The 15,838-nt window shown below is 42.6% G+C and overlaps 1 protein-coding gene and 1 long non-coding RNA gene across 3 annotated transcripts in view; one reads left to right on the top strand and one right to left on the bottom strand.

The window, feature by feature from the left end:
- The first annotated feature begins 7,973 nt into the window (after positions 1-7,973).
- LOC116573712 (deleted in malignant brain tumors 1 protein-like) overlaps positions 7,974-15,838 on the top strand; it is an 83,830-nt gene continuing 75,965 nt past the window's right edge. The window contains exons 1-5 of the mRNA XM_032313978.1: positions 7,974-8,049; positions 11,355-11,408; positions 12,713-12,775; positions 14,229-14,300; positions 15,454-15,522. Coding sequence (XP_032169869.1) covers positions 11,363-11,408; positions 12,713-12,775; positions 14,229-14,300; positions 15,454-15,522 — 250 coding nt within the window. The 5' untranslated portion in view covers positions 7,974-8,049; positions 11,355-11,362. The remainder of the gene's footprint in view (positions 8,050-11,354; positions 11,409-12,712; positions 12,776-14,228; positions 14,301-15,453; positions 15,523-15,838) is intronic.
- LOC116573720 lies at positions 11,364-15,305 on the bottom strand. Of its 2 annotated transcripts, none has more exons than XR_004278948.1 (3): positions 15,207-15,305; positions 14,310-14,431; positions 11,364-11,492 (listed from the first exon to the last, which is right to left on the bottom strand). It is a non-coding gene; the product is annotated as an uncharacterized LOC116573720 (long non-coding RNA). The 2 variants fall into 2 exon arrangements; XR_004278949.1 differs by having other exon boundaries at positions 11,450-11,492; positions 14,299-14,431.

Below are 15,838 nucleotides of genomic sequence, written 5' to 3' on the forward strand. Positions count from 1 at the left end.
GTAGCAGGACGTAGTCCTAGTTTCCAAGGATTAGGATGTGGACATCTTTGAGGGTCCAGCATGCGGCCCCCCTCACACTTAAATACAATTCCATAGTTGCTATGCTCAGTGGCACAGAGGTGGACACATCTCTGAATGTACACTGAAATATGGTGACCCAGAAAGCAAGCAGAGAATGGTACGATAAAAAAGGGGTAGCTTCTACCTGAGTTAATACAAGAAGAGATGCAATGTTGTCATCCACGGTTGTTTCTTCTGTCAGTGTTCCTAAGGGATACTCCAGTAATTCCCAGGGCTACATAGTGTGCAGAGTCAGGTCTGGAGATAGGAGACATTGTGAGGTTGTGTGGATTTCTGGAGAGTTATCATGCTGGGATAGTACCTATCACATCTGCAGAACCACACGTCAGTAACGAAATAGGCTGAGGCAGGAAACAAGCAGAGAAAACCCATGGAAGTCATTCAGGGGTCCTGACAGTCCAGACCACCACCCAACTCTCAGGGCAAATATTCAGATCCTACACACGTCGTTCTCATCACAAAACACCAAACACCTGCACCAAAACATCGAGGATGGGAGGGAGGGAATGCAGCTGACTGAGCTGGGGATCCTCGGGACAGAGGGTCAGCAGCTGAGAGGTGACCTAGGCTCTATCACTTATGTTATGGTCACTTCAAAGTTGAAGCAAAATGACCCGTTGTGAGATGACAGAGAGTCCCTGGTCGTCCACATCTCCAAGCCGTTGTGAGTGGTTACTTACAGCTAACAGACGTTTCTTCATTACAGTTCTACCTACTGCCAGCTCAGCTCAGCTCTCTCCCGTGACTCTGGCACGTCGGACATCGCCAGGTAGGACCCCCCAGGCACCCCCCGGCCCCACCCACTACCACTGCCGCCATTACTGGATTTCTGGCTCTTCTTGTCATGAGACTCAGGGGTTGGGCCACCACCAGTAGACCCTGCTGATGTTCTGTTTGAGGCTGAACGACTCGAGAAGGGCCCTGAGAAAGCTGGGATTTCATGCTGTTCGGCTTCACTTTATGTTTATTACCCATGGCTTTACAACCAAAAATCATCATAACACGTTTCACAAATTTCCCATGTTTCACAAATGTAAGGAGTAAGAGGAAAAGAGGTAGGGGTGTGTGTGTGTGTGTGTGTGTGTGTGTGTGTGAGAGAGAGAGAGAGAGAGAGAGAAAAGTAAGAGGGTGATAGTACTAAAAGCGTCACCTTCTACATTTTGAATTTAAGAAAGACAGCATCTGGCCTTATGTCTGGAAAGTGTCCAACCTGGAAAAACTCCATTATTTTCCATATCAGTGAAAGGGACACCCTTCCTAGTCGTGGGGAGTAGTGGTCACGATTATTTTATCATTGGGCTCCTGGATGTTGACTCATCTGTAACTATGACATTTCAATTATACCATCAAATAATCCATATTCTGCCAATGATGACAACAACCCTGAGGGAGCCCTCATACCTGCACTGTCCATGTGACTACTGACTCCTTGAAATGTGGCTCCGCAGAACGGACACCTGCTGTGCGTGTCCAATACATGCTGGGTCTTTCAAAGACATGATGTGATAAAAAGAATGTAGAATTCCTCTGATTACCATCTTTATATTGACTACATGTTGAAATGATATTTTAGATATATTGGGTTAAATAAGACATATTGTTGGGGTGCATGGGTAGCTCAGTCAGCTAAGCATCCATCTCTTGATTTTGGCTCAGGTCATGATCTCAAGGTCGTGAGATCGAACTCTGCATCAGGCTCTGCACTGACTGTGGAGCCTGCTTGAGATTCTCTCTCCCTCTCCCCCTCCCCCGTCCTGCTTACACACACATCCACAAAGGCATGTGCACTCTCTCTCCCTCAAAAAAAATATATATTGCTGAAATTAATTTCACCTGTTTCTTTTAACTTTTTAAAATGTGGCTATCAGAAAATTTTAAATTACATATGTGGCTCACGTTTTATTTCTAGTAGACATGCCATCTTATGGCACATCAGACAGCCTGACATTAATTTTCTTATCTGACCTTCCCAATACCTGGAGATGGAACTTCTATCACCCCTTTTTCTGAATGGGAGAAACTCACGCTCAGCTAGGTCAGATACTGTCCCCAAGGTCAATGGAATGATTAATATAGACAATCTGACTTCAGAATCCTAGAGCTTAATCTCTGAACTATCCTAACTCTCTAAATCGCTTTAAAATCCTTAAACTACTGGGACCCTGGGTGGCTCGGTTGGTTAAGTGTCTGCCCTTGGCTCAGGACATGACCCAGGGTCCTGGGATTGAGCCAGGCATCAGGCTCCCTGCTCAGCGGGGAGTCTGCTTCTCCCTCTCTCTTTATCCACGCCCCCCTCCCCCGCTCATGCCCTCTCTCTCTGTCTCTCTCAAATAAATAAATAAACAAAATCTTTTAAAATATACTTCAGTGTAAGCATTTTTAATAGTTTCTAAAGAAGACTGACAGGGCATAAGGATCCATTTGTGGCAACGGAAGCTAAGAGTCAAAAGAGGGGCTAATATCTGAGCCAGGCCTGAATCTATTTTCTTATTCTTCCATTTCTCCAACACCACATGTCCACTGCCTATCAGTGGTCCACTAGGACTCCAGTGTCTCCCCCCTGCACACCTTGCCCAATCTTTCCCATCCCAAGCTGGCAGCAGTACTCCTCCTTCTAGACTCCCAGCTCTGTGTCTGTCCTCACCTTGAGCTTTTATTCCTCTCCTGATTGTTCTTTGTATCCACTTGTTGCTCCAATGATATGGTCAGCTTCTTGGAGCAGACAATCCACATGTTTTTCATCCATGACATTGTCTCCACCCCCACTCCAGCACCCCCCTCCCCCACACGGTCTCAAGAACAATGCTCACTCTCTGACGGGCACTCCGTGTTTGTTAAATGAAGAAATAAGTAAATACTTGAATAAATGAATCCCATCTGACTGATCCCAGGTTGCGTATCTATGTCTCCTTCCAAATATTAACAAAAGAGAGATCAAACACATTAAATTCTTATATCTTATGTCTAAGTGACTAAGAATTCTTTTGAAATCTGAGTGACATATTCCATTCACTTGCCAGTACAATGCTCAGAGCCAAGTGCTGGACCACGAAGTTTGGGGCCACTCTCTCCTACCTCCCAGCTGTGTGGTCCTCACCAGTTTTTCTTTGCCTCTTTGCACTCAGTTTTCTTATTGGAAATGGGGGTAATAACTATGCATTTTCAAGGAGTTGTGAGGAGTGTATCAATGAGTTTATGTAAAGTACTTGGAGTTGGGACGCCTGGGTGGCTCAGTTTGTTAAGCGACTGCCTTCGGCTCAGGTCATGATCCCAGCATCCTGGGATCGAGTCCCACATCGGGCTCCTTGCTCAGCAGGGAGCCTGCTTCTCCCTCTGCCTCTGCCTGCCATTCTGTCTGCCTGTGATCGCTCTCTCTCCCTCTCTCTCTGACAAATAAATAAAATCTTTTAAAAAAAAAAAAGTACTTGGAGTACTTGGAGTGTGGTGCAGCCATGTGATGTGTGTAGCCATGTGATGTGAGTATAGGCTTCTGTGCCTTCAGGTGTGTCCTATGGAACAGCACTGTTCAAGGAAGAAGGTTCTGCTCCATGACTGCTAGGTTGGGTAATTAGGGTACAGCATTCCTGCTCTTTGCTTATAGTCATGGCCATTTTGTCCAAATTTCTCTCCCAGCACCTGGCAACCCCCAAATTACTTTCTATCTCTACAGATTTACCTGTTCTTGATATTTCACATGAATGGAGTCAAGCGGTGTGTGGTCTTTTGTGTCTGGCATGATATTTTCAAGGTTGCTGTTCCCTTTAAAATTCTCTATGTTGAATGAGCTCATATAGAGCTAATTGAATTCTTCTTCTGGAAACATGAAGCAGATGAAAAAAGTCCTTCCCTTTCTATTTGGTGTCAAACATCAGGGGTCATTTTCCTTGTGTTTTTTCCCCAACAGCACTCTCAACATCCACCGTCCCAGAAAATGTTAATCGCCCAACCACATCATCAGGAAGGCCAACAAGCTATGAGCTACAACCCCCCAAAATGGGTATGATACCTTGTATTTGCTACTCGCAGCATTCAAACCCATAGGAAGGATGAACTAAACCTTAGGGCCAGGGAAAATCCACAACCAAGAGATCCAGGGCTAATGTGATGCCAGTGTTAGCTTCCATACCAGATTTTATGCTCAGCTTTGTCTTCCTAGCTCATCACTGTCCCTCTAGCAGCTATCACAGTGGTTGGCACACAGTAAGCACCCAACAAAGTTGACCGAATCAATAAATGAATGTACAAGTGGTGCACGTGTGGACTTAACCCCTCTTGGGGTCACTTCAGTCTTGGCTGAGAACCACCCTGCTCATCAGTGCAGAGGCCAGAGTGGAGGCAAATCCCTCCGTGAAGCCAAATCCTTCTACCAAATATTTTTTCTCAAGATCAGCAGATAATGCAAAGTTACCAACTATCTTATCAGGTAGAACAATGATTCCATCCCCTGGTCCTCCAGACGGGAGGTACAAACAGATGGGTCATGCCACTAGGTTATGGGATGTCCTCTGTGCAGTCATCCAAGATAATCAGCATCCTGATAAACAGAATCCTTTTAAAACTTTTGTGTAATTCAGCAATGACTTATTTTACTACTGAAGAGCATATGCAGAACCTGGAGCTGATGTAGGGCCAGAGAAAGCAAGACATTTGGGGGCAGCAGGATCACAATTACAAGCTTCCTATCAGCAGCCTGGACTTGACTGCAATCTCATTAAAAAGTCATTCTTCCTGAGTGTGTGGCCAGTCCAGATGTTTTGGAAAGGTGCGGCATAGCTGGTGGCTCTTCACCCGTCATTAGTCGAGTCCTTTTCTGACATGTTGTCCTGTGCCTGTCTCAGGAAGAGAAATTTCAGTTCTTTTTTTCTTTGTTTAAGTAGGTATTCAATAATATTTTTATTTAAATTCAATTAATTAACATCTAGTTTATTATTAGTCTCAGACGTAGAGTTTAGTGATCCATCACTTGCATATAACACCCAGTGCTCATTACATCAAATGCCCTCCTTAATGCTCATCACCCAGTTACCTGTTCCCCCATCCCCCCATCCCCCCACCTCTCCAGCAACCCTCAGTTTACTTTATGGAGTTAAGAGTTTCAGTTCTAATCACTGTTTCCATGTTGTTCCAGTTCTACCTGTGGTTGACTCACTGTCTTCCAGCCGCAGAGCCAATGTTCCTTGGCCCAACCCATCAGGTCAGCAGCCTTCCCCGTAGGATGCACCATTGCAGGAATTGCCATTGCCCTTGAAGACCCAGGGGGTCACCACAATGGGGGAAGGAGCCTGGGGACTGCAGTCAGAGGCCTGTAAATCGCCCATGGAAGATGACAGTGAGAGGAGGAAAGATCACCACCTCCAGGACGGGTCTGGGCCTCTGACCACTTTGGCACCTGATCATTCTCATTCTCCTGCTATCCCAGCAAAGCATTCTAAAGTGCAGAAAATACAGAGATTAAGAAATCACATAACCACGTCCCCTTTACCTACAGATGACTAATGCTTACATTTTGTTATATTGGTTTTCCAGCCTTACCAAGAAATAAAGCATCACAGATAAACAGGAAGTTCCCCCAATTCCTCAGGCCCAGTCTCTGTTTTCTCCTTCTTCCTCAGAGACAAACACCCTCTTGAATTTTGGATGTATCTCCAGCTTTAGTATCTTTACAAATGGGAATTATATGATCTTGCCATATGTTATTTTGTGTTTTTCTTTCACACAAATTACCTTATCCCCTATATGTCATCCAGTACCTCTTATTCTTTACTCAGAGTTATGTTTTCGATATTCACCCATATTGAGATATTTATGTATATTTCCCTGCTTTTAACTGCTGTAGTGATACATTTTTTGAATAAGCCATTTAAATTTCCCCACTGATGGAAATGCATTTTCTTAATTTTTCATGTCTTCCCTGTTGATGTCAAGTCCTAAAATACCAGCACTTGATAAATACATATTCCACATATGTGGAATGGAATGGAATATATATTTTTATTATTATTTATTAAATATTATTTATTTTATCTAATCTGCTTTGTTCAGTGACTGGTAAAAAGCACATTGCACAGTGGAGTAATCACTAAGCAATATTCTCCTAGAATGCTCTTATATTTGGGAGTAATCACAGGGTTCCCCTTAATCTGTAAGCAAGGCAGATGGGGTGAGTTCAAGAGGGAAGTTTCAAAAACTTACCTTAATTTTCATTGCCACAGGAGACTGGCCCACACTGAGGCTGGTAAATGGCCCCGGGAGATGCTCTGGACGGGTGGAAGTTTTCTACCAGGGTACCTGGGGGTCCGTGTGCGGTGATGGCTGGGATCTGAAGGAGGCACTTGTCGTGTGCAGGCAGCTTGGGTGTGGCCGGGCAGTGTCTGCCCCCTTGGGCGCCCATTTTGGTCCACGCTCTGGAAAGATTCTCCTGGACAATGTGCACTGCAGTGGTGAGGAGAGCCACCTGGCCCTGTGCGTCCATGATGCCTGGTTCTCTCACAAGTGCAGTCAGGAGGAGGATGTTGGAGCCGTCTGCTCAGGTGAGAGGTCTTTGTGTGATCTGAATGACTCTGAAAGAATGGGTTATTACAGAAACTGAGCAATCAGCCTGTGGTCCCATCCAGCAATGGTAATGGCTTCCTCTCTTTACCCTAACAGGTTCTCTGATGACAACCTCCTCCCCTCCAGGTAAGGCTGACTCCAGCCATTTTTATATCCCATTCTTAGCTCTAGTTCTGGATAGCTAATATTTATATGTGTGGTAGAAGTGAAATGAAAATGACCCCATTACATCAAGCTGTGAGTAGTTTACAGAAGTTGATTTGTTGGGTCCATATAGCTTGAAACCTAAAAGGCTTTCCCAGTCTATAGTTCAAGCCACCATAACACAGGGAACTCAGAACACAGGCACGGTACTGACCTTGCTCTCATGTGCTCAGGTTCTCTCTGAGGAAACCTGCTAATCCTGAGCTGAATGACCCTTCTTCTGGGCAAATGCTTGATGGTAGATCTCAGGCACAATTTAGGTGCGACTTGGTGGAGAGCTCGACAGTGAAGAGCAGTATCAGCAAAGGAACCAGATAACCACCCCATCACTCAGGTGTAGGAATCTTTCTAAGTTAGAGTGAAATTACCAGGTTTCCAGAGTAATTAGATCAGAAAATAATCCTTCTGGAGTCTGTGGGACCTTGTCCTTTCCAACAGGTGAAGAAAGAAACAACATCAGTTAAAAATTTATCCTTATGTGCCTTTAGAGTTCCTCTGCCATTAGGAAGAACCCTGAGCCATTGCAATCTTTTTTTTTTCCTTTCATCCTAAAGCAGTTGGTGTTCTATTTTATTGTGCATCATAATTACCCAGAGGGCCTATTAATACACTGGTTGCTGGGCCACAACTCCAGAGTTCCTGATTCAGTGGGTCTAGGGTAGGGTGTAAGAATTTACAATTCCAACAAGTCCAGGATGCCTATGCGGCTGGTCTGGGGATCACAGTTTGAGAACCACTGTCTTAAAAGAAAGAAGGAATCTTTCTTATCCTAATAAATAGAAGCAGAATTACCATCATCTTCATCATCATTATCATCATTCTCACCATCATCATCATCATCACCATTGTCATCGTCATCATTATTGTCAACACCACCATCATCACCATTGTCATCATCATCACCGCCATTGTCATCCTCATTATCGTCATCCTTACCATCAACACCATTGTCATCGTCATCACCACCATCGTCATCATCATTGTCACCACCAGCATCATCACCATCATCACCTTTGCCATTGCCATCATTGCCATCATTGCCGTCCTCATCACCATTATTGCTGGCATCGTCATCATCACCATTGGCATCATCATCGTCGTTGCCATCATCATTGTCATCATCACCATTATTGATGTCACCATCCTCAGTGCCATTATCCACATCCTCATTACCAATACCATCACTACCAACAGCAAAAGCTATTCTATCTGGTAAGTCAAACTTTGTATTTATGCATCCCATCTCTGGTTGTTTTTAGTTTACATGCTTTTTAACTGTTATGTGTACACAAAGCTAAGCATCCAAACAAGAGTATGAGTAAATTATTAAGAGATTTGCAAATATCTGGATATCGATGAATATGTGAGAAATCAGGTCTCTGTGGATGATTCATTTTCTATTTATAGCTAGGAGTCTGAGGCTGCATTCATGGCCTCTTCTTCATCTGATTGCTACTGTCCTGATCCAAATTCTCATCACCTCTTTCTCCCTGGATGAACACAGGCTTCTCTTAACTGGCTTCCCTGCCTGCTTGCTCCCAACATTACAGTCCATTATTTACATGCAATCAAAGTTACCTTTCAAAAGTAAAAGTCAGAGGACACCTGAGTGGCTCAGCCAGTTAAGTGACTGCCTTCTGCTCAAGTCATTATATCAGGGTCCTGGGATCTAGTCCCATGTAGGGCTCCCTGCTCAGTGGGAATCTGCTTCTCCCTCTCCCTCTCCTTGCTCATTCTCTGTCTCTCTAGTAAATAAACAAAATCTTTTTAAAAAAAACTAAAAGTCAGACTTATTGAGATCTAATTTATTTACAGTAAAAATCACTATGTAGTTTAAAGAATTTTGATAAAAGGTTGAAGTTGTGTAACCATCACCACCAAGATATAAAGCATTTCTATTACCATAAAGAGTTTCCTCATGCCTCTTTTTAGTCAATTCCCTCACTCAGCACCTAACCACCCCTGTCCTGGCAACCACCAATATTATTTCTGCCCCCATAGGTTTGACTTTTCCAGAATATTATCTAAGTTAGTCAGATAATATGTAGCATTTTGTGTTTGGCTTCTTATCATAATGCTTTAGAGAATCACCCATGTAGCTCCATGTATTAGACACCCATTCTTTTTTATTGTTGAGTAGTATTCTACTTTACAGATGAGCCAAATATGTGTATCTATTTGCCACTTGATGGATATTGAGTTTATTTTTTATTCTTGACTATTATTAATTAAGCTGATTGAAACCTTCATATACAAATTACAAACCATTTTCCAAGGTGGCTATACCATTTTGCATTCCCACCTAAAATATATGAGATTTACAATTGCTCCACATACTTGTCGACACTTGGATTTTCTACTTTTTGTTTGGTCGTTATAGTCTCTCTCCTATAATGAGAATGATATCTCTTTGTGGTTTTAATTTGCTTTCCCCTATGACTAGTGATAGTAAGTGCATTTTAATGTGTTTATTTGCATCTCTTCTTTGGTGAAGTGTGTGTATAAATCTTTTATCTTTTATTTTTTTAAGATTTTATTTATTTATTTATTTATTGGACAGATAAAGATCACAAGTAGGCAGAGAGACAGGCAGAAACAGGGGGAAGCAGGATCCCTGCTGAGCAGAGAGCCCAGTGTGAGTCTCAATCCCAGGACCCTGAGATCATGACCTGAGCCGAAGGCAGAGGCTTTAACCCACTGTGCCACCCAGGTGCCCCTAAATCTTTTATCTTTTTTTAATTGAGATATCTTATCATGTTGTAAGATAGGTCTTTATATATCAAATATTATACATTTTAAAATACTAGATACAAGTATTTTCTCAGATGTGTGTTTGGCAAATATTTTCTCTCAGTCTATAACCTGCCTTTTCATGTTCTTAAAAGTGTTTTTTGAAGGACAGAATTTTTTCAGTTTTAATGAATTCTGATTTCCCAAGATTTTTTTTTTCTTTAACCAAATAGGCTTTTGTGTCTCATCTAAGAAATCTTCACTTGACCAGAAGTCTGAAATATTTTTTTCCTGTTTTCTTCTAGAGGTTTCATAGTTGTCAATTTTACATTTAGCTCTATGATCCATTTTTGTTGATTTTTTAATTTGGTTCCAAGGACTTTTTCCATATACATCTTTAATCATTTCAATACCATTTGTCTAAAAGACTCTCCTAATTCCACTAAAATAATTTGGCACTTCTGTCAAAAATAAAATAATCATTAATACTTGGGCCTATTTCTAAACTCCCTCTTGTCCCTCTGACTTATGTGACAATTCTCATGCACATATCACATTGTCTCAATTCCTGCAGCTTTACAATAAGTCATGAAATCAGGTAGTGTGGATGCTTCAACTTTATTCTTTTTTCTTCTTTTTTAAAAACTGTTTTGGTTAACCTAGGTTTTTGGCCTTTCATATAAAATTTTAGAGTCAACTTGTCAATCTCTACAAAAAATATCTTGTTTCATTTATTCTTCTCCTACCCCCTTAACTCCCCATGTTGCATCTCCACTTGCTCATATCAGGGAGATCATAGGATAGTTGTCTTTCTCCGCTTGACTTATTTCGCTAAGCATGATACCCTCTAGTTCCATCCACGTCGTCGCAAATGGCAAGATTTCATTTCTTTTGATGGCTGCATAGTATTCCATTGTGTATATACAAGATGGGATTGGGAGGGAGACAAACCATAATTGACTCTTAATCTCACAAAACAAACTGAGGGTTGCTGGGGGGAGGGGGGGTGGAAGAACGGGGGGTGGGATTGTGGACATTTGGGAGGGTATGTGCTATGGTGAGTGCTGTGAAGTGTGTAAACCTGGTGATTCACAGACCTGTACCCCTGAGGATAAAAATATATTATATGTTTATAAAAAATTAAAAATTAAAAAAAAATCTGCTGGAATTTTTAGTTTAGATTGTACTGAGTCTATATGTAAATTCAGGGAAAATTGACATCTTAATAATACTGAGTTTCTGATCATCAATAAGGCGTATCTCTTCATTTATTGAGATCTTTCATTTATCTCAATATATATTTTTCCATGTACAAATTTTGCTCATAGTTATCAGACCTATCCATAATAATTTCATGGTTTGGGATGTTATTGTAAAACGTATTTTTAAAACTTTCTATTTTGATATTTACCTTTGTGGGTAGGGAATTATTTTCCCAAAACAAGGAAGTATTTATCATTGGAGATACTATGGTAATTTTTGAATATATTCATTTCTTAGTTTATAAAATTCTTTCCTATCCATTATCAGATTTGATTCCAAGTTTTACAGATCAGAAAACAGATGTTCATTTGTAATATGTGGTAGAGTAAGAATCAGGTTCCAGAGTAGAACACTCCTGTCTTTGGACTGGAAATTCACTAAAACCCTTTAGAACTGGCTTTTGTATTTCACCAAGAGATACTAGAAATTGGTTTGGTGTGCCAGGTAACTTTCCCTCTTCTCAGCTTCAGTTGTGCATCTATGAGGGGCTTTGCATCACTAATCATGTTTTCTTTTTATTGTAGTTGCTGAAATGACAATGACACCCATTACCTCCGAGGAAGAGCAAACACAAACAGGTATTTAAAAATGCAGCTTTTTTTAGTTTATGCTGAAATCTTTTAGCTTATAATTTATTCAAGTTTCCAAGTTATTTTGTGTTTCTAGAAAGAAGAAGAAAATAAAAATTAAAAAATAAAAATAAAATTACGAATAAAAAAAAAGAAGAAGTTTAATAGCAAACATTGCTGGTAGTCTCCAGTCCCTACCAGAATCCTTTAGGCAGTTAAATAAAGATGTTTCTGAGAATATGCCCCCAGAACTACCAGATCAACACGTTAAGATGAATTGTACACACATACACACACACACCACACAGGCTCAATGGTCTGATGAATTTGGGAAACATTGCATTAAAAAAATTAAACAGGTTTCTTTACTACAGGATGTCTAGGAGCCTTTAATATACAGTTAATCCTATAAATGCCCACTAGAAGTCATATTAGGCCATGGTCATGAAATATACTTGACCCAAATTCCTTTTCATTATGTATCATCTCTTAGGAAGTTTTCTGCATAATATCAGTAAGGAAAATGTAAAAATCCTAGTATCTGGTATGCATACATATACTACCACATTATTCTAATCAAATTAAAATGCGGGGCACCTGGCTGACTCAGTCCGTGGGGCAGGTGACTCTTGATCTTGGGGTTGTGAGTTTGAGCCCCATGTTGGATGTAGAGATTACTTAAAAATAAAATCTTTAAAGAAGTACCTATTCCTTCATGTCCCTGAACGTCTGAATTCAAGGTCACTGTCCTCTAATACCTGTGCTGCCTGAAAGAGGTCTACACCCTCCCCTTCCACACATTTCTCAAGGCAGCTTCCCCTGCTCTCCACAAGAGGACATGTCCTGTATATTTCTGTCTTTTCTGTTGGCATCCTTCACAATCCACCTCATATTACATTCCTTGTATACGTATCCCAGCTGCTGAGTGAGATATAAGCCTTTTAAACGCAGGTACTGTGTCTCAGTTTCTTTGTATTGAATAAGTATTTGTTACGAATGGTAGATCACAGCATTATTAATTTGCAAAGCTGGTTTTATTGCCTTTAGGTCTCCTTAAGTATGATGTTCTCAAGTTTATCTTATTTATTTCCACTGGGCCAAGGAGTCAAAGATAAGTTTACCATGAATATCTAACGCATGTCCAAAAAGCTAAACAATCTTATTTGATGGTGATGATGGTGACTTACTTAGATGAATCAAGAGAAAACACAAAGTTCCAGAAGGGTATTATAATGGATCCTTCCAGCAGTGTGCTGCCTTTTTTCTTCCTTCTTGACTGACTGATAGTGACCTAGCTTTGTGCTTCCTCCTAGTTGAAAGCTTTTATGAGACTTCGCTGATCTTAGCCCCTGACGACTTCACACCTCCGCCCGCAGGTATGGGAAGTAGTTCCTGAGAATTTAAGGGATGATGGAAATCATAGAGAGAGGCATTTCTCCAAGCTGGAGAGAAACCACAGGCAGAGTTAAAGTGGGAGATGGCCCACTTATAAGGCATAGCATTTAGAGCAATTTTCTTCATCATTTTTCACCTTTTCTGTTGCCATAACTTCCTCATCTATAAAACGGAAAACCACGCCCACCACATGGGGTTGAAAAGATTAAGAAAGAAATGTTTAAGTTAGTGGCTTTCTAAAACTCTGGTACTTCACAGACCAACAACAAATGTTAGTTCCTGTCTTAGGTTCCTTTACATAGTAAAGCCATAAAGAAAGATTATGAGACAAAGGCACCAATTTGCTATAAGACTAATATAGTCTGACCAAAAAGGGGGACTACCTAGCAATGACCTACATAAGGATCGTCTAGTTTCCTATTTTGTCAATACATTAACATCTCATATTTCTACCCTTATTAATGGCAGAGGAATAACATATAGCTAAAATGATCAGGAGACCTTAGGAATTCTGAAAATTTCTTAAAGAGAGTTTTGTATTTTGACGGGCACCTGGGTGGCTCAGTTGGTTAAGTGACTGCCTTCGGTTCAGGTCATGATCCTGGAGTTCCAGGATCGAGTCCCGCATAGGCTCCCTGCTCTGCAGGGAGTCTGCTTCTCCCTCTAACCTCTCTCCTTTCATGCTCTCTCTCTCTCAAATAAATAAATAAATAAATAAATAATCTTTTTTTAAAAAAAAGATAGAGTTTCATATTTTGATAGGAGGATTTAGTAAAGACTCATGTAAGGGATGTGAAATTGAAGACTGTTCTGGCTGTGACTCTGTGGATACATGAGAACTGTGTGATCTTGCAAATTTAAAAGCAGGGATATGACCACAAAGGATAAAGGGAACCTTCCAGATGGGAAAGCCAGTATCACCACTGTTCCACCTCCCTGTGCCTCCCCAGGGGCCTGGATGGCGGTGAGGCTGGTAAATGGCACAGGCAGATGCTCAGGCCGAGTGGAGGTTCTCATCCAGGGCACATGGGGAACCGTGTGTGATGACCTCTGGGACCTGGCTGAAGCCACAGTGGTATGCCGCCAGCTACAGTGTGGGCTGGCCGTGGCGGCCCCCACAGGGGCCCACTTTGGGGCAGGCTCCGGGAAGATCCTGCTGGATGACGTGCAGTGTGTGGGTGCTGAGAGCCACCTGGGGCAGTGCATGCACAGGGGTGAGGCCGGGCTCAACTGCGGGCACCTGGAGGACGCCAGCGTCATATGTGCAGGTGAGGGGTGAGGGGCTGTCACCGCCCACAATGTCACTGCTTTTATTTCTGTTCAGGCATTCTCCACCTGCACTCACACCAGCCATTACACAATGTATTGAAGAAGCCCCCAACCATATTGTAAGCCTCATTATTAGAAGCCAGGTCTGTGCCTTTCAATCTTCAGGTACTGATGGTCCACTGGCCTCCAGCCCCACCCCAGGGCCTGAAGCTCTTCTCTCAGTGGACACACTCACAGGTAGGTCACCTTTGCTTGCTGCATTTGCTTTTGCTTCTGTTGACCCTCTAGAAGACACTTCCTCAATGAACACTGTGCTAGAGTTACATCAAGACAGCAGAGCCGCCGAATTCCTCTTTACGGTGCAAATACTGCAGATAAGAATGAGAAGGGGCAAGACTTTTACAAGATGGGATGCTTAACCATCACTGGAATTCTCAAAACATTCCTTTTCTGCCTCTCCAAACTTATGGCTGGGAAATCCAAATCGTATTCCACTGGTTCAGGGGATCGATCCATTGCAATGTAGTCAGTCTTAAAAGGACCCAAACAGGCTCAAAGCATTATGAAAAGCAGGTGATGCCCAGTGCATCTGCCTACCTATCAGAAGGGGGCAGTGGGGAGAGCTCCTCAAACTGGTGCCCATAGGGGATGGGGACGGCCGCAGAGCTCCCAAAGCTGAGGCACCCGGTGTGCGCATGGTTCCTCCAGCATCCGACCTGTGCTGGGTCTCCCTGTCCTCTGGCAGCAGCCATGGATGGCACCTGCGGGTTATTACTGAAAGTTAAGGTCAGCACCACCAACACCACTTGGCCAAGGAGGAAGTGACAACACAAATCTGCTCTCTGCATTAAATATCCAGTCTGCGGGGTTAATTGCTACTTGACATCTTCACTAGCCCCAAAATGTTATGACAGTAAATTCTTCCGACAGGTGTTTGTAGAGACAAAATGGGCAACAAGAGCTGCTGAAAATCACACATTGCTTAGGTAACCCAGGGTCTGGGTGAGTTGGCCAAACACCTAGGGCAAAGCTAAAACGCCCCTTCATTGATACTAATGCCATGTCCCCACTTGCACACAGCCGGTGGTTTCCTAAAAGAGAAAGAAGAGAGATGGCAACAGAGAGAACCGGAAACAGACTCACGGGCATTCCGAGAGCTAGAGTGCACAGGCCACGGGCAATATGGCAAAACCTCATCCCAGAGACTGGAGAACGAAGTGTTAAGACAGGGCAAAGTGAGGGCTTCCCTGCCTCAAGCATTGTGGGGGAAACCAGTGACAACACATAGTTGTCATAGTTTTGGAACGTTCCTATTGTAAGCATCTTCTTTCCTATATGGTAATAGCAGGCTCTTGGTCCCAATTGATGTCCCTGTTGTGCCCCTTCACAGGTGATGGACTGTCAGCTACCATACCCACAACGGGCCCTCCTACCCTTCCCTCCACACTCGCACCAGCAGGTAATGTGTCCCTCTGACTTGCCTTGGGCTGTGCTCCAGGTTTTCTCAGCATCTAGTCCGTGCCACACACAGATGTACGAGCTTTCGCTATTCTGTTTCACCACAATAACCATAAAGGAAGGTGTGATCTCCAGCATTTCACAAATGCATCAACAGAGGCTCAGAAAGGACATGAATAGAAGACACTCTGTGATGCTAGAGTCACACGACCATACGTGGTGAGGGCTGGAGCTCCCAGAGCCACCCAGCTACGGGGATCAAGTTGGTTTCACAGTGTTTTTCTTGGGCACACAGATCGATGTGGCCCCTGGGTGTA

This window comes from Mustela erminea, chromosome 14 (assembly GCF_009829155.1).
Source record: "Mustela erminea isolate mMusErm1 chromosome 14, mMusErm1.Pri, whole genome shotgun sequence".
In the NCBI taxonomy this organism is placed as follows: Eukaryota; Metazoa; Chordata; class Mammalia; order Carnivora; family Mustelidae; genus Mustela; species Mustela erminea.